At 44.5% G+C, this 18,564-nt stretch overlaps 1 protein-coding gene across 1 annotated transcript in view; it reads right to left on the bottom strand.

Moving 5' to 3' along the window:
• Positions 1 to 9,800: 9,800 nt before the first annotated feature.
• The window catches only part of LRRC58 (leucine rich repeat containing 58), a 33,526-nt gene continuing 24,762 nt past the window's right edge, over positions 9,801 to 18,564 (bottom strand). The window contains exons 3-5 of the mRNA XM_029912771.1: positions 15,707 to 15,859; positions 14,145 to 14,422; positions 9,801 to 12,213 (exon numbers count right to left, since the gene is read on the bottom strand). Of these exons, the coding sequence (XP_029768631.1) occupies positions 12,005 to 12,213; positions 14,145 to 14,422; positions 15,707 to 15,859 (640 nt within the window). The 3' untranslated portion in view covers positions 9,801 to 12,004. The remainder of the gene's footprint in view (positions 12,214 to 14,144; positions 14,423 to 15,706; positions 15,860 to 18,564) is intronic.

The following is an 18,564-nucleotide window of genomic DNA, read 5'->3' as shown; positions in this document are numbered from 1 at the left end:
AGCCGGACATGTCCGGGAAAAACCGGACGTATGGTAACCCTAGCATAACTGTTTGCAGGCTCAGTATCTAAGGCTATGTCTACACTGGCAATTGAATAACAAAACTTTTGTCTTTCAGAGGTGTTAAAAACAAAACAAAACTGAAAGACAAAAGTTTTGCCATGGCAAGTGCCAGTGTGAACTGTTAGCAGTGTGAATTGTTAGCAGAAGCGCTATCCTGCCGACAATGCGAATGCCGCTCATTGGGGGTAGAAGTTCTTTGTTGGTAGGAGAGCCGACAAACAGCGGCTACACTGTGCAACTTTTAGTGGCATGGCTGTGGTGACACAGTCATGTCACTAAATCAGGGGTTGGCAACCTTTCAGAAGTGGTGTGCCAAGTCTTCCTTTATTCACTCTAATTTAAGGTTTCGCTTGCCAGTAATACATTTTTACGTTTTTAGAAGGTCTCTTTCTATATGTCTATAATATGTAACTAAACTATTGTTGTATGTAAAGTAAATAAGGTTTTTAAAATGTTTAAAAAGCTTCATTTAAAATTTAATTAAAATGCAGATCTTATCAGTTTAGTGTGATCCTTGCCCTTGCTTTTCCTTGCTGAGTTTTCCAATGTCTGGCATGTATTTGGATACTTTAAGCTGCACGCAGGCTTCTGAGTGATCAGTTGTTAACCGTCTCCGAGAGGGACAGACAGATTTCATGTGTGAAAATACCTGTTCACACAGGTATGTGGATCCAAATGCTGAAAGCTTTGCAAATGCAATTTTCTTCAAACAGTTAAATTTCACTGGCAGGGACGTCCAGCAGGTCAGAATAGAGGCCCCATGATCTCTCTCAGTAGCTTCAAGTGCACTCCTCAGATCTCCAAACTTTGATGCCCATAATTCTGAACTTTTTAACTGAATGAGCTGCATTTCGAAATCTTCAACACCCATCCACTGAAATACGGACAAATCCAAGTCGCTTTTGTTGAACTTTTCAGGTTTAATTAGAAAAGAAAGCATTGGGCCAAATCGCTGGACATCTTGAAATCCGTTAGAAAATTCTGATTCCTGTTCTTGGATGTACATTCTAATCTCAATGTCAAACGCAGTGCGCTGTTCCACGTGGCATGATAGTGATGTAAGCAGCAAATTAGGACTTAAACATATCCCAGCACAGTGGCGCTAGAACAATTTTTAAGGTGGGGGTGCTGAGCTGCGCCCCCTCTTGCCCCATCTACACCCCTCACTGCCCCAGGCTGGGGCCAATGGGCCATAGCTGGGGGTGGCTGCAGACCCCCCCGGACCGGTGGCTGGGACCCGGGCAGTGTGAGTACCACTGAAAATCAGCTCGTGTGCCACCTTTGGTACACATGCCATAGGTTGCCTACTCCTGTGCTAAATGCTGTGTTGTGTAGCCATAGAGAGTAGTAAATAGCATAGAGAAAGTAAATAGCATGAAAGCAGCTTCTTAAAGCCACACCAATCAAAATAAAATCACAGATCTATTTCTTTTAACCAGGGATTGCTGTACTTTACCCATAAGATCACTACAACAGAAAGATCAAAGTGTTTTTTCAGTTTGTTCACTGTGTGGACTTGACAGCATTTTAGAGTCTGATCCTGCACTTATTAAGACCTCACTGCAACCTAATCTGCACTCTTTAAAAATACTCTCATAACCTCCTCAGAACTCTAGGAAGAGGACAGACTATTAACACTTATCTACAAAAGCAGCCTAAATGCTTTACAATAAAAAAACACCAAGTCAGATCCCGCATTAAGATCTGCTAATACAGAATCCCTCAGCCCTCTTTTTCTCTCTGCTCTGGATCTGTCTCCCTCCAATCAAACTAAATCTTAACCCAGTCTTTCTAACATCTCCTGGCAGAGGTCCACCAGCTGTCAACTGAAACTCAACATGGCCAAAAGCAAGCTCTTCATCTCTCCCTGCTGATGCTAGGTGAAAAATATTTTGGTCTAGAACTGCAGATGATTCACAGTTTTGTGTTTGCTTGATAATCCTAACAGCATAGGTGCTGACTTCCCCGCTTTCCCCTGGGTGCTTGACCCCCACTCTGCCCCCAGCCCTGCCCCCACTCCACCCCTTCCTTGAGGCCCCACCCCAACTCTGCCCCCTCCCTGCCTCTATTCCAACTCCTTCCCCAAATCCCGGCCCCGGCCCCGTCTCTTCCCCACCTCCTCCCCTGAGTGCACAATGTTCCCACTCCTCCCCCTCCCTACCGGAGCGTGCTAACGCCGCCAAACAGCTGTTTGGTGGCAGCCTGGTGGGAAGTGCTGGGAGGTAGGTGGAGGAGCAGGGATGCAGCGCGGTCAGGGGAGGAGGGGGAGGAGAGGTGGGGCGGGGGGTGAGGGGAGCTTGGCTGCTAGTGTGTGCAGAGCACCCACTAATTTTTCCCCATCTAACAGTGGAAAATAATGGGGGTGCCACATTATGCCTTTCCCATCATATTATCCCTGGCATATTTCAGATCTTGTAATTATATCAACAGTCAGTTGGTAATTAATACCAGCTTTGTCCTCACCCCAGCCTCATAGTTACCTCGACAACAAGAAAAGGGAAGATGTGCTTGTACTGACTTTACTCTCCTGCATTAATCAGACAATGGAGTTTCCCCAGCACCCCACCTTCCATGTAGCCACATCCCCCCATGCCCCAAAATGCCACCAACCCGCCCGAAATCTTGGCACCCCCCCCATGCAGTCTGCTCCCCCCTGCCCCTCCACCTCCCCATGCAGACTGCTCCGCCCAGCCCACCCCTGGGGCTGGGAGAGAGTCCTGTCTCTCCACAGTAGCTGCAGCCAAGCTGGGAGTCGGGATGCCCCAAACTCCCCACACCCACCTCACCCCACTGACCCTCACCCACCCCCTATTCCCCCAACATTCCCCTAATTCACCCATCACCTCACCTTCCTCCACGTTCTCTCCAGGGTCCAGGAGGCACCTAATCAGAGGAGCCACGCCTGAGCGCCTTCACTAATTAGGTGCGCAGCCCTTCATTCCCTCCTGCGCAGCCACTATACTAAGGAGGAACAGGGCAGAGCCTCACACTATGCATGTAGCTCCAAGAGACCAGCTATGGTCAGCTTACACCACACCATGGGCCCCACCGTACAGGTCTTGAAGCTGGGCACGTATCCTCAGATGCAGGTCTTGAAGCTGGGCCCAGTGGCAGAAGGCAATATAGAGGCTTTCGCTAGGGCAAGCAGGCACGGGTGGCCTTGCAGGCTAATTATCTCTCCGGAGGTGAAAATCAGCACTGCAGGGTGTGAACGGAAGTCGTGGGGATAGTGACTGCTTCTGGACCTAGGCACCCAGGAAGAATTTCTGTTACTCTTCCCTGTTATTCTTTTCCTGATGGATTTACTTGATTGACTTTCCTTTACCAAGTGGAAACTAGGCACCAGCTGCAGGCTCTCTTTGCAAATGGCTGAGCCACTAGGCACGTGTCAGGAGCTCCCCCAAGAAAAAGCAAGGCCATCACTCAAACTGAGATTGCTGCGGCCACGGGGCAGAGTACTAACCACTATACGATCACAGCCAGCCATAGGGTGACCCAGCAGTAGCGTGGAAAATGCTCAGCTCTGTGTTCTCGGGGCGGCCACCTACCTCACCTACAGCCACAGGTATTTCTCAAGTCTCCCCATTACTGTCATAGTTAAAATCGTCACAAAAGGAAAAAAGACAGGAAGCCAGCCTGCTGCCTGCCCGTTTTCCTCTCTTCCTCGCCCCTTGATCAACTGCCACCCCGCTTTGCTGGGTGATTGTCCTCATGCCCTTGGCCAAAGTATTTCCTTTTGCGACTCTGAAATTTACCACCACATGCAGGTCTTGAAGCTGGGCCCAGTGGCAGAAGGCAATGTACAGGCTTTCGCCAGGGGTGGCCTTGCGGGCTAATTGTCTCTCTGGAGGTGGAAATCAGCACTGCAGGGCGTGAATGGAATTCGCCATAGAAGAAGGAGGTGAGCAATGTGCTGGCTGGCTAGGCAAGGCATTTCTTTCTCCCCCAGTCAAAAGGGTCCACCCTCTCCGTCAGGGAATTGAACCTTGGCCTCCCACATTACAGACAGGAATACTCACTGTGACAGGTTAGATCACAGAAACCCCTTTGGGACTGCCACCTGATGTGCCTAGACTACCTCTGAGCCTGTTTTCCCTGCCAGCTTGGGACTTCAGTCCCTTGCCTGGTTTGAGCCAGACATGCTTGCCTGCTGCAAACACAGATCCAAATCTGAACCACATCCTCCACAAGCTGCAGGTTTAACTGAAAACAGCTTAAGAAGTGTACCTGTCTCCAGCACTCAGATACCCAACTCCCAATGGGGTCCAAACCCCACATAAATCTGTTTTACCCTGTATAAAGCTTATACAGGGTAAACTCATAAATTGTTCACCCTCTACAACACTGATAGAGAGATATGCACAGCTGTTTGCCCCCCCCCCCAGGTATTAATACATACTCTGGGTTAATTAATAAGTAAAAAGTGATTTTATTAAATACAAAATTTGGATTTAAGTGGTTCCAATTAATAGACAGAACAAAGTGAATTACCAAGCCAAAAAAAAAAAAAAAGCAAGTCTAAGCCTAATACAGTAAGAAAGTGATTACAGATGAAATCTCACCCTCAGAGATGTTCCAGTAAGCTTCTTTTACAGACTAGCCTCCTTCTAGTCTGGGTCCAGCAATCACTCACACCGCCTGTAGTTACTGTCCTTTGTTCCAGTTTCTTTCAGGTATCCTTTGGGGGTGGAGAGGCTACCTCTTGAGCCAGCTGAAGACAAAATGGAGGGGTTTCCAGGGGCTTAAATAGACTTTCTCTTGTGGGTGGAAACCCCTTCTCCTCTCCTATGCAGAATCCAGCTGCAAGATGGAGTTTTGGAGTCACATGGGCAAGTCATATGTCCATGCATGACTCAGAACTTTACTGGCCGATGCCACATTCCCAGAAAAGTTCAGATGTGGATTGGCGTCTCTCAAAGTTCATTGTTAGCCTTAAGTGTTTCTTGATTGGGCACTTACTGAGAATAGTCTTTCCTCAGGAAACTGACCAACTGCTTCACTGAGGCTACTTAAAATCAAACAAGTACATAGCCAATATTCATAACTTTGAATACAAAAATGATACATGCATACAAATAGGATGAATATATCCAGTAGATCATAACTTTGCAGAGATATGTTACATGGCATATTTAGCATAAAACACATTCCAGTTCTGTCATATTTACACTTATAAGCATATTTCTATAAAGCATTATGGGGTGCAATGTCACACTCACCACTATACTAACAAGGAACAGGGCAAACTCACACTGCGCATGGAGCTCCAAGGGACCAGCTATGGTCAGCTTACATCACACCATGGGCTCTACCGGGAAACAACACCACCCTTGCTCTCTTCTCTTTCCTAAAGGCTTTGGCTCCACAACAGCCCTGGGAAAAATGCTGTCCCTCCTCACATGCCCTTGCCCAGCAGGCTGCCTTTGGGGGCTACACAGCTCCTCCCACAACACCTGACTGGGACCTTGCCCTCACTGAAGAGCTGCTCAGCACCTTCTTCCTCTCACAACCCTTTCTTTCTACCCTCCCCCTTCTGCACTTCAGATGCTCCTCAAAGTCACACCATCCACAGGCGCCAACTTTCCTTGGCACCGGTGGGTGTTCTCCAAATCCCCACCCCAGCCCTGCCTCTTCCCCGCGCGCAGCGCGTTCCTCCTCCTCCCCCCTCCCTCCCAGCGTTTGCTGCGTGAAACAGCTGTTTCGCGGTGCAAGCGCTGGGAGGGAGGGGGGAGGAGCAGGACGCGGCGGCGCGCTCAGAGAAGGAGGCGGAAGTGAGCTGGGGCAGGGCGGGGGTGGAGAATTGCCCATGGGTACAGAGCACCCACCAATTTTTCCCCCATGGGTGCTCCAGCCCAGAGCACCCACGGAGTTGGCGCCTATGACACCATCACAAACTCACCCAAGGCCCTTTGGCTTTAGAAGCGCCTCTTGAGGACCACAGATTCCCAGGTCTGCACAACCTTCCTCTCAACGTGCAGTGGCTGGACATTTGAAACAGCCATTTCCGGGATGGGATACATTGCTTTTGGACCTTGGCGCTCAGGAAGAATTCCTGTTACTCTTTTCCTGATGGATTTACCTGATTTACTTTCCTTTACCAAGTGGAAACTAGGCACCAGCTGCAGGCTCTCTTTGCAAATGGGCACAATCAGGCTGAGCCACTAGGTATGCGTCAGGAGATCCCCCATGAAAAAGTGATGCTGTGACTCGGAGTCGAACCGAGTAGGCTGCAGCCACGGGGCAGAGTACTAACCACTATACGATCACAGCCAGCCATAGGGTGACCCAGCAGTAGCGTGGAAAATGCTCAGCTCTGTGCTCTCGGGGCGGCCACCTACCTTACCTACAGCCACAGGTATTTCTCAAGTCTCCCCATTACTGTCACAGTTAAAATCATCACAAAAGGAAAAAAGGAAGCCAGCCTGCTGCCTGTCCGCTTTTCTCTCTTCCTCGCCCCTCGATCAGCTGCCACCCCGTTTCGCTCGGTGATTGTCCTCATGCCCTTGGCTGGAATATTTCCCTTTGCGACTCTGAAACGTGCCCCCACGTGCAGGTCTTGAAGCTGGGCCCAGTGGTAGAAGACAATGTAGAGGCTTTCGCTAGGGTAAGCAGACAGGGGTGGCCTTGCGGGCTAATTGTCTCTCTAGAGGTGGAAATCAGCACTGCAGGGTGTGAACAGAAGTCACCATATATGGAGGAGGTGAGGACTGGGCTGCCCAGGAAAGGCATTTTATTCTCCCTCAGTCAAAAGGCACCACCCTCCCTGTCAGGGAATCGAACTCCGGTTTCCCACCCAACCAGCAGGAATACTGCAGCTCTCAGTGATTTCAGCTCTCAGAGGGGGAACCTTGCTACTAGTGCAGGCTGGTCTCTCTTCCACAGAAACACTGTCCCCCAGCAGATCTAAGTACTTCGACCTGATTATCAGTGATTTCAGCTGTAGTGATCACTTAACCAACCAAAAGGCTCTCTATGGAGCCTAATCAGCTCTGTCTTTAAACAGGAGAGAGGGGCAAGTCAAATAAGTGCCTGTGATTCTTATGCAGAGTCAACAAGCGAAACACTTGTGCCCCCACCCACTCACGCTCTCTCTTCACTAGAGTATGGCATCCAAACCTCCTGTTTAGAAAGTGCACTTGAGGATGACCAGTGCTTTATTTGTAAAGAAAGAGGTGCCAGGGCTCAAGCAAGTTTGTTTCTTTTGTAACTGATCTGATAAGCCCAGAGGTCCCACAGCTATGAACTGCCAAGGCTAGAGGTGGCAGGCCTCAGCCCTGGCAAGCCCTAGCACAAATTAAGCACTGATGGAGACCCCCCTCCTTCAGGCAGGCTAAGTACAGTTCTGCTGTCCGTTATTCATACAATAGGGATGGTAACGTTTCATGACCCCCACATTTAATTAAGTTGATGTTTAACAAAAAAAAGAAAGTGAACGGTACAGAGTTTAAGCGTAGAAGTTTCTGGTGATCCGGGAATAACGTACAGATTATCAAGGGATGCAAAGTTTGGTTTAAGATCGGATGGCGTATACTAAAGTGATTTGTAACCCAATATCAGCCAAAATTATTCACTTGGGCAGCATAGCTCTGTCTGCTGGATACCTAGGGAGAGTAGGTATGTTCATATAAATAGTCTGGTCCTGACACCTTTCCACCCACCTCTGGCTCATCACTAAGTGTCAGGGGAGAGTTCATTCAGACCTTGCTTATAAAGAATAATTTGAAATTAGGTAGGCACATACAGCCAAAACAAATGCACTGATATAGTGATAAATAACAGCTATGTGAGGAAGCTAGTCTTTGCTCATACTTTTCAAACCCATTATGCTTTCTCAGGTACAAGTATTTTCTCATATACTTAGGGCCCTACCAAATTCACAGCCATGAAATCTGGTCTCTGCCTGTGAAATCTAGTGTTTGGTGTGCTTTTACCTTATACTATACAGGTTTCATATTTGTATGAAATTGGGGGTCTTGACCCAAAAGGGAGTTGCAGGGGGGTTGGGTCACAAGGTTATTTAGGAGGGTCACGGTATTGCCATCTTTACTCCTGCACTGCTTTCAGGGCTGGGCGACCGCAGAGCAGCTGCTGGTGGCCATGCTCCCAGCTCTGAAGGCAGCCCCCCACCAGCAGCAGTGCAGAAGTAAAGGTGGCAATACCATAGCATGCCACCTTTACTTCTGCACTGCTGCTGGCAGTGGCTCTGCCTTCAGAGCTGGGCTCCCAGTCAGCAGCCACTGGTCTCCAGTGGCCCAGCTCCAAGGCAGCACCACTGCCAGCAGCAGTGCAGAAGTAAGGGTAGCAGTACCACAATTCCAGTACAGTAGCCTTGTGACACCCCTCCCCTCCCTCCCCCACACACTCCTTTTTGGGTCAGGACTTACAATTACAACACTGTGAAATTTCAGATTTAAATAGCTGAAGTCATGAAATTTACAATTTTTAAAATCCTGTGACCGTGAAATAGACCAAAATGGACTGAATTTGGTAGGGCCCCGCATATACTGTATATGCTTTTAAAATGTGTATTAATGTTTCAATTTCAATTCAAATTTCCAATTGACTAAATTGGCAACACATAACTGGGGGGTGTTGGGGAAGTTCGGGGTGGGGTGATGGGGGAAAATCCCTGTATGGGAAGTGTTTCCAGTTCACCTACATGAGAAATGCCATGTAGTCTTGGCAATTCTGTAATAGCAGGTAAATTGTCATTCGGTTTGCTTCAGGCAGTCATCTAACTCATTTCAGTTAAGGATCACATACAAAGCCCTCAAAGCATTAGTGGTGATAGCCAGGATAAAAGGTAAGAGGGCTACGGCCCATGCTCCCAGAAAGACAAGCAACGGGGTCAGGGAGATTACCAGGCAGCGGGTATATCAGGTACAGCATGAAGCTAGATTTATTCTTTCTTCTACCATAGCAGAAGACTGCTGGTGGCAGAAGACAGCCCAAAGCCCCACAGACTACAGTAATCTGGACCTATATGCGGTGGACAAGTTTTGTAGAATCTGCAGCACTTGAGAAAGTCTGCAGCAGCTCCATTTAAATTAAAATACTGAGGTTTATAATTAAACATGAAATTGAATACACTCAGAAAAGAAGCTCGTGTTTTACACTGTCCCATTTTCCAATATGGGACAGATTTTTGTACTGACAATTGCTAACTGCAGTGCAAAAGTTGGAGGTTGTGGCAAGAGGGAGGTAGCTGAAGCTATTGGCACCTAGGAGGCAGTTTGGGATTGTAGGATAAGCAGGTTTACTGACTGTTTCTAAAATGATCAACAGTGAAGCAGAAAGCTACGTTGATATTTAAATTGTCACCTTTTGGTTTCAGCATTAGTGCCCCATTGAGATAAATGGGGCAGTTCACACCTCTTAGCACTATTGTTTCAGGCTGCTGGCAGACTCAGGAACACTACCCACTCAGTTTACAATCAGGTTGTGTTTTCACATTTATCTGTAGAACCATTAAGTCAAGATTTTTTTAAAATCTAAGATTCTGCAGCAAAATTCTACAATGATTTTCATAAAATACACACAATCCTGCCTACAGTCTAATTTTACTTGACCCAAGGGCCAAGAGTGTTACTACTTCTCCCAGGAGACTGTTCTACTTCCTAATCCTATATAGAATGGGGAAAGAGAAAAATCTCTAATTTCTATCACTCTGGTGATGGAACCCTCCATTTCTCACCACACTAGAGTTGAGATATTTACCAAATAATGGACAGAGACAGTTTTCAGAAATAACATTTTTTGCTTAGTGTTACAATCAGTTTACAGCTCATACTAAAATACTGTTAGAAATATTCTATATTCATACATTTCTAGCAAAATATACTTTTATAAACCATAAGGCACGTTTAAGACTTTGTAAAGCAACACACTGCTCATGGTAAAATTCCACAAGAGGGCTAAATTAAAGCCCCTTAATCCTTTAGTGTTCAGTACAAGATCACCAATGCTCTCGTCAGAAAAACAAAACAATCAGAGAGGTTTCCAAGATGGAGTTATTCCTGTATTAGAGTGCACCCTGAAGAAGTCTATTTGAAGTATCTTGAAACTATTCAAGCAGAAGAAAAAAAAATCTCCCTGGTGTGAATAAAATGCATTAAAAACAGTTCTTTGAACTGGGTAACAAAGATGCATTGTGGGGATTAAATTTCATTACTCAGTGGATTAAAACCCTTCCATTCATTACTGCCAACAGGAGTAAGGAACAAAAAGAGGCCAATTCCTCCCCATACAATTCAATCTAAGATTTTAAAAGCAGACAGTGAGCAGGACAGAAGTCCATGAGAAATTGCATTTGGCCACTGCAAAACTCATTCAGATATTCGTTATTGACTTCTGAAAGTCTAGCCTCTTACTGAACAGAGAGATACATAAAAGAATTGGCAACTGTATAAACTGCTTCGCATCAAGTAGATTTTTTTTTTTTTTTTTTTTAAAACGTGATCCCACTGTTCACATTAACTACCTGCACTCCGAAACTCACCATCAGCTCTCCTTGGCAAAGAGATGGAAATACCTGTTAATTTCATTAACTCTTTAAAAGATATGTGTATTAAATATTTAGCTACAGAATTATATCTAATCTCTGCACTTTTCCTTTAAATATAGTTTAAGGTACGTGAATACATTATCTGAACAATGCAAAGGATTGCATGAACAAGAGTGAATGCAAAATTAATAAATATACAACAGCCTTCAACACCAACTTGTCTCCCACACAACATGCTCAAAGTAGCTTGCCTTCCACTTCCACCTACCAGCTTCTCTTTTCATACTGGGATGGGGGGGGAAGGAAGAATAGTGCTCTGCAATGTTCCTTACTCTGTATTTCAACTGAAAGAAAGTAGTAAGCTTTTTCAAGGCACAAGTTGCTGAAACCATGGAATAAGATTCTCACACAAAGATTTTGCTTAATGCCTAATGTAGGCAATGATAGCCTTTGTGCGTGGCCTCCAATATACAAAGTTATATTGTAAAAAGTGAAAAGAAGCTATCCTCAATAAGAGGACACAACAGAAAGATCGAATGAGAGGCACTATGGAATTTACACAAGTTTAGGTGCAAATTTGCTCCACTGGGGCCAGATGAGTTTAAAGTACAGTGGAGGGCAATGCACTTGGTCCTTTAGACAGGGGCATATGGCTGTAGATTTGTACTAGTGGCAAGGCTCAGTGAGATGCTTTGCATGTATTCTCAATCAACATGAGGACACCGATGCACCAGTTGCAAAGAGGAGATAAGGATGAGTCAGAAGGAGACACTAACAGCAGCCTAGTATAAAAAGGGAGATAAATACCAAACCGGCTCAATTCTAGGGCTGTAATAAACTAACATCTACAGTAGATGAAGACCCTAAGTCTGGAGCAAAGGGTGACAGTACTCAGATCTTCAAAAAATCCATCCCCAACAAAAATAAATTTAATTTTTTGGGGGGAGTATGTAAATATGTAAGCGGAAATCAAGGGAGAGAGCAGAGTGTTGAAACATGATACATGATAAATACAGCACTGGAGTCCATACACCCAGAATAGCACAGTTACACTCTCGCTGATTTACCGTAGTGTAATACCCCAGAACAAGAACAGTCTTCTTTGCTTCATATGGTGCTAAGCCAATCACAGTAGCGAAGTGTCATGCTATCAAAAACCCAGACATGGCAGGTCTGCTCTCCCCAATCCCCTTTACACAGATCTCCCACAGATCTTTATGGTAGTTTAGTGATAACTCTAGCCCCACAACATCCCCATGTAGGCAAGGCATTGAGTTAGTATTTCTAAGCAGCATCATACCAAGCAATTCTAGATTTGCTCAGATGTGCTGCCGCTTACAGGACTGTTTCTAATGAGCCCCTCAGGAAAGAGCCTTTGGCTCTGCATTTCCACTATTGCTTTAGTGACATGTTTTTCTTCTAGTCCACCACTCCCCTTTATCCAAGAAGAACTTTCTGCATCCTGTGAGCAGCAACAATGGCTTCATCCTCTGAGTCAGACTCGCTTTGGGAAGTGGAGCTCTGAGAGGCGGAGCTGCAGGGGGAGGAGCATTCTGGGGAGCACAGATAGTGCATCAGCGGCAGGCGGTACTTCCCACAGAAGTCAACAAACTTGATTTGTCGGACACAGCTGTCGAAGTAGACACCTGCAAGGGGAAGGAAAGCAAGGCAGTTTTTAAAACAATGACTCAATGGTTTGCTGTGAAACCTGCATGCTCCACAGAAATGAGCAAGCCAGCCATGATTTCTAATGCACCTGCCTCATCTTAGGGATGAATTCAAACAGCAAAAGTTAGAGAAATAAGAAATTTTTGGTGGGGAGGAGAGTATCTGTGTGCTGAAGTGGAAACTGAAAGGATCAGTTTATGTGCAGCTTCTAGTAACACATTTATCAGATTTTTTCAGAGAAAGTAGCAGTTTGCCAGGTACCTGCATCCCATGCATTTTATACAGTAGCCCCACTGCCTAATTTTGCCAACGATTTTCTCACCCTAGGATAGTGTTTGCTAAGTAGTTGCTAAAGTGGCTGGAAGTGGGGCACCAAAAGTCAGGACATCTGTGTTCTATTCCCAGCTCTACCACTGATTCATTGTGTGGCCTTGCAACTCAAGGGACTTAAATTCTTAGTTTTCCCACCTGTAAAATGGAGATAATAGTTAGCAGTTACCTCCCAGGGGTTTGAGAGAATTCATGTTTCTAAAGCACTTGATACATCCAGGTGAAAGAGTTACAGAGGGCAAAGTACTATTTGAAGAGAGAAACAATGGCCAATTCATTGCACAGAAAGGAAATTTCTCTAAGAATTAAGAGGGAACGTCATGCTGGGGACTGTCAAACATGTCTTTAAATGTTAAATCCATTTACCCGCTGTATTTTCCAGTCTACCAGGCTCCTTCTAACAGTTATCAATAGTGTGTGTATATAAATAAAAGCTCTCTCCCTCATAACCCCATTTCTCTTCTGCTTGAGTGAAGTTACCATGATGAACTTGGATGCTATTTTCCATGAGAACAGAACAGAACGATGCCATAACACACAGTTATGTTCTCCTACTGCAGGGAGATTGTTCTTATTCAGACGCAGGCATTTTCAGAAATGTTTTTAGAGTTGTGTTTGTGGGTTTTTGTTTTAATTGTAGCTGCCTTTGAGTTAACTATGCCTCTGCAGCATTTGTAGCAGCACACTGCTAGTTCACGATAAAGTGAAACCAATCCATCTATTTTCATTGTCCAAGCTGTGTGAAATGCCAGGAAACAAATTCCTCTCCCACTCAACGCAACCCAATCTCTGGCCTCTCCATCTTCCATCCACTCCCTGTTTTGAAGCTATCATATTAAGTGGTAAGAAGCGGACAGAACCATGACCAAAGAAGTGGTAGTTAAGGAACAGACTAAGAAATAGACCATTTGAATTAGAATAAATCCCTTGCAAAAAAAAGCATTACTTGGAATTCCCCAAGTACAATGCCTGTGAAATCCCTTGCATACAGGTTACATGTGACAGTTGTGCTGAACACTATGGGATAGGTGCTTCAGGAATCCCAGAACATGCTGGTACAGCCGCATAGTTCTAAAAGTGCATTTTGTGTACCAACTAAAACAGTTCTATCAAAAACAGTGCTCCTGTGCAGAGGTTGCAAACCAGTGCTAAGATTTTAAGCAATGACCCTGCAGGGACTTTCTTGCTTAGGGCAGAGACAGCCCAAGTTAAGGGCTGGTCTACACTGCGGGGGGGGAGTGGGGTTAGATCTAAGATACGAAACTTCAACTACGAGAATAGCATAGCTGAAGTCGACGTATCTTAGATCGATTTACCTCGGGTCCTCACGGCAAGGGGTCTAGACAAGATGCGATAAATCGATCCCCGATAGATCAATTACTACCCACCAACCCTTAGATGCAGTGACACAGTCCCTTGAGGAAGAGGATAAGACAACACCTAGGGCTACTGAAATGCTCACAGCAGGAACTGACTGGTATGACAACACATGCAATTAAGCTACTAAAAGGAGAGCTAGGTTAGAAAGAAATAGATGAGCTGTCAGGTGAGAACAGGGAGCAGAGAGCAGCTAACTTACCTCCACACTTAGGATTGGGGCAGTTGCTGGCCAGGCTCAAATATCTGACAAGATTCCCTGGGAGATCACTGGGAGCATAGGGAATGTTGCGGGTTTTCATGGTGCGTCCAGCTAGTTCCAGGAGACTTGGGGGATTGTAAGTCAGATCACGGACAAAGCGAACAACCAGTGGGTTCCCTCGCAAACTCAGCTCTTCCAGGTGAACCAGGTTGAGGATCTCCCGGGGGAGGTATGTCAGCAGGTTGTTGTGAAGGCTAAGGGAACGTAGGGAATGCAACCTGAAAAATCAAGAGGAAGACAGTCAAGAGGAACAAGCATTACAAAGCACCACCCATTTACTACCTTTCTCACTAGCTTGTTTCCTTTGGCTTTTTCCTTTAAGCACAAAGCCATGCTAACAGAGTTCCTAGTCTAGCACACAGACTAGCCTATGCAGAACTTGGCTCAGCTCCTCAATGCATGTTAAAGAAATAAGCAGGGTCTTAAATGCGTCTGCCAACCCACCCTAAAAAATTATTATAGAACTAAATAGTGCTACACAAAAATAATGCTTTTTAGAGGGATGTTTCCTTGCACCAAGGGTATGTATTCAAAAGCCTCCACACAATGCTCTGAATAGGTCACCTGTTCTCACTCATGTATTAAAGATGAGCAGACTAGCAGTTAGCCAACTCTGGCAAACCCCATGTTTTCACTGTCTGCACCTGCATCACCGCATGCTCAGATCCTGTCAGAGCTCAAGAGCTAAGCAAGGTCAGACCAAGTGAGTGTGACTGGGAGACACAACATGTTGAATTTTTTTATGTAAAGCTCTCCCCTCTGTCAGCACCAAACCAATATTCCTCATACTGCATAAGGACATCATACTGCCGGAAGAGTCATCTTTCAAATGAAACAAAACTAAGGTTATGAACACTTGACATCAGAGATCCCATGTCAAGAGTAGTAATGCTAAACCCTGCTATCCTGATCAAATTCCAACTTGGAAACCCCCCTGCTTTTATCACCTTAGCTTGGAGTTTCAATTGCACAAAGTATTATTTATTTTCTGTCTTGAACTACTATGTAGATCTTTTTTCTATTTTGTAGTAGATAAAACAATTTTACATTCAGAGGTGTGTTGTGAGCCTTAGTGAACGTTTAAAACATTCTGATATCCTTGAATGAGATGCTATAAAAGAGTATCATGCAAATAAGACCAGGAAAAGATTTTGGGTACAAGGCAAAGGAGGCTGAGCACAATATGATGAAAAACATATAGCGTGGCATTTATTTTTGCTATTGCCATTTCAACTTCACATTTCCTGTGTCTGTGCTTAGATGCTATGGTGATGGCTCCTATAACAAATCCTAAAATGGACATTCACTTTCACAATATTTTGAATTTACAAGTCCTCCTTGCATTGCCTGGTGCTGAGAATCTCCCCCCTGCAGACCTAACCTGTGATTAAGAACTAAAGACCAACCAGATCTTCCCAGGTACTCTCATCCACACTTGCAGAATAAAGAGGTTTGAGCATTAGCTGGTGGCTGAAGACAGCAAATTAGTTGGATATACTCACTGTGCCAGCTGAGGAGGAATACTCTGGATCTTGTTGTCAGACAGCACTAGGTAACTTAGAGAAGGCAGGTTTGCTAACTCAGGTGGGATAGAAGTAATGAAATTCCCTCCAAGGTACAAAAACTCTAAACTGAAAGAGAAGAAGACTGCATTACTTCGTTAATCTTATTTCTGCAGTTTCACTTAGTGCTGGGTCTCATTTAGTTTACGAGAGATTTACAGCTTGCACTGCAGATAAAAGAATTTTCGTAAGACATACCATATGAAGAGAAAGTTGACATATTATCAATGACCATAATAAAATGATAGTGGAGCAGCTCTGCTATAGTTAATGTTGAGTGTCACTTTCAGCTTAGTAGTTGACTCTCTAAGTGCACCAAAATCCACATGGCAGCTTAGATGGTATTGAAATCTGCTGTGTGGAATAGGATTAGCATCCAAATTTGGGGTCATTTGACTGAGAGGTTCCTGAGCTACATCTCAAAAATAATCAGCTATTTACAAAATCACATGGATCTTCTAATTTTTTTCCATGTACACCTTGGGCTCAAATTATTGCTCTAACCCTCCCTACACTGATCTCAGCTACAGCATGGGATTCACCACTCTTTTAGAGATACACTACTGAAAAAGTTATTAAGAACATAAGAATGGCCATACTGGGTCAGACCAAAGATCCATCTAGCCCAGTATCCTGTCTTCCGACAATGGCCAATGCCAGGTGCCCCAGAGGGAATGAACAGAACAGGTAATCATCAAGTGATCTATCCCGTCGCCCCTTCCCAGTTTCTGGCAAACAGAGGCTAGGGACACTATCCCTGCCCATCCTGGCTAATAGCTATTGATGGACCTATCCTCCATGAACTTATCTAGTTCTTTTTTTAACCCTGTTATAGTCTTGGCCTTCACAACATCCTCTGGCAAAGAGTTCCACAGGTTAACTGCGCGTTGTGTGAAGAACTATTTCCTTTTGTTTGTTTTAAACCTGCTGCCTATTAATTTCATTTGGTGACCCCTAGTTCTTGTTATGAGAACTAGAAGTCTTAAGGGTTTATTAAGAATAGTTTGTAACACCAGGTCAGCACAAGCTGAACTGATGAACCTAATGGAGTGAAATGAGCATATGCAGCAAGAGTATGGCTCTGTTGAAGCCAGATCGTTTCCAGTCTGTTGTCCCAGTAGCTGGATAGCTCAAGGTGATATGCTGTGGTCATTGAACCTGACCTGAGCTTAGATAAGTGTAACTATATTTATGCGTATGGTGCGATATTCGCGTATAGCTGTGTTAAGACTCTTCTTGGGGTGTCAGAGTATATACTTTATTTTACCACGTCAGGGCTTTTGCATTTAGAAAGGGAATAGAGGGATGCTCAGCTGAGCTCAATAATGATGTATTTACTCAGAGAAATAAGGACTACTTCTGACATAGCACTTTCATGGTTAGATCTAAAGTGCTTTAAAAAGGAAGTTAGTCTCATTATCCCCTTTTTAATGATGGGTTAACTAAAGCACAGACAGGTGACATGATTTGCCCAAGGTCATCCTAGAGGCCAGTGGCTGAGCCAGGAACAGAATTTAGAGCTCTCAAGTCCCTAGCCACTGTTCTATCCACTAGGCCACAATGCTTCCCACCTCAATGAACTAATATTCCAAGGGTTTGTCCACATGTGTTAGAATAGGGCCTGGAGAAATCATGATAACGGATGCCACATAAAACATTCAGTGGAGACAGACCGATTTATGTTAAACACAACAGTTCCTTTCTCTGCTGAGTACTAACTCATGTTTAGCATCCTGTTAGTTACTATGATACCTCAGGGCCATGCTCTAACATTTAGTTTCCCAGCCTAGAAGCGCTCCAACATTTGGATCTATCCTTTCTTTAGAACTAATGACGCCTGTCCCCACTTCCCAAAGATGCTGGCTAGCATAAAACTTAACAGCTGGCAGTAGAGAGATCCGCCCAGAACTCTAAATTCAGATATGAGATCAAAATTTCCCTAAACAAACTTTAATAAGAAGTTTCCCCATCTGGTCTGCAAGTGGAGTGAGGAAGTAAGAGTTTAATCAAACAATACACTTATGCCCACCACTTTCTATGATTTGCCATTTCTACAGAGAACAACACAGCTGCTGCTGAGACGCAACAAATTTAAGATCAGTCTCCTGAAACTATTGGTAAAATGTTTGAAGAAAGGAATTCTAGTGGGTTGCCTCTAACATCATATCTTTACCACAGCTCCAGTTACAAGTCTATCCACACACTTAGCACCTGGCTTTTTTTTTTTTTTTTTTAAGTGTACGTTTGGTATTAAATACGTAAAAGAGCACATACTTTGGCGCTCATTGCATCAAAGGGTATGCACACAGCTCTCTAACATCACAGAAGACTCTATAGCAGAGCTAAATGAATAATTGATTTTTCAGTTTGGCAGCCAAACTGAAAAATCCAGACAAATTTCACTATTCTTTTCCTCACAGGTCATTTTAAAATGTGTCAGCTGTTTCTGATATGTATTGCCCAATTTTGCTGTTTAACTTCTTTCCACAAACCATTATATGGGAGTAAAATAAAAGAAACATGCTCTCTTGCTGCTAGTGATTCATGGTTCTTTATATTGCTAATTTGATGCGCCCTGGAGGAGCCATTATTTGCAAACCTGCATGTGTAATATAACTTAGCAGTGCCTCTATTCTAGTGGAGGCAGAGATAATATTTGGGGCTTGTATACACGTGAAAATTCATCTGGAATAAGGTAGGATAAGAATTTAGAGTGCATTAAATATTTCTGAAAAATTACATATGTGGATGCTCTTATTCCACAATAAAAGTGTCTTATTCCAAATTAGCTTAAACCA

Source organism: Terrapene carolina, unplaced genomic scaffold (assembly GCF_002925995.2).
Source record: "Terrapene carolina triunguis isolate 2854851 unplaced genomic scaffold, T_m_triunguis-2.0 Scaffold242, whole genome shotgun sequence".
Classification (NCBI taxonomy): domain Eukaryota; kingdom Metazoa; phylum Chordata; order Testudines; family Emydidae; genus Terrapene; species Terrapene triunguis.
The sequence above is the reverse complement of the archived record's forward strand: the minus strand, read 5'-3'. Positions and strand labels throughout refer to the sequence as shown.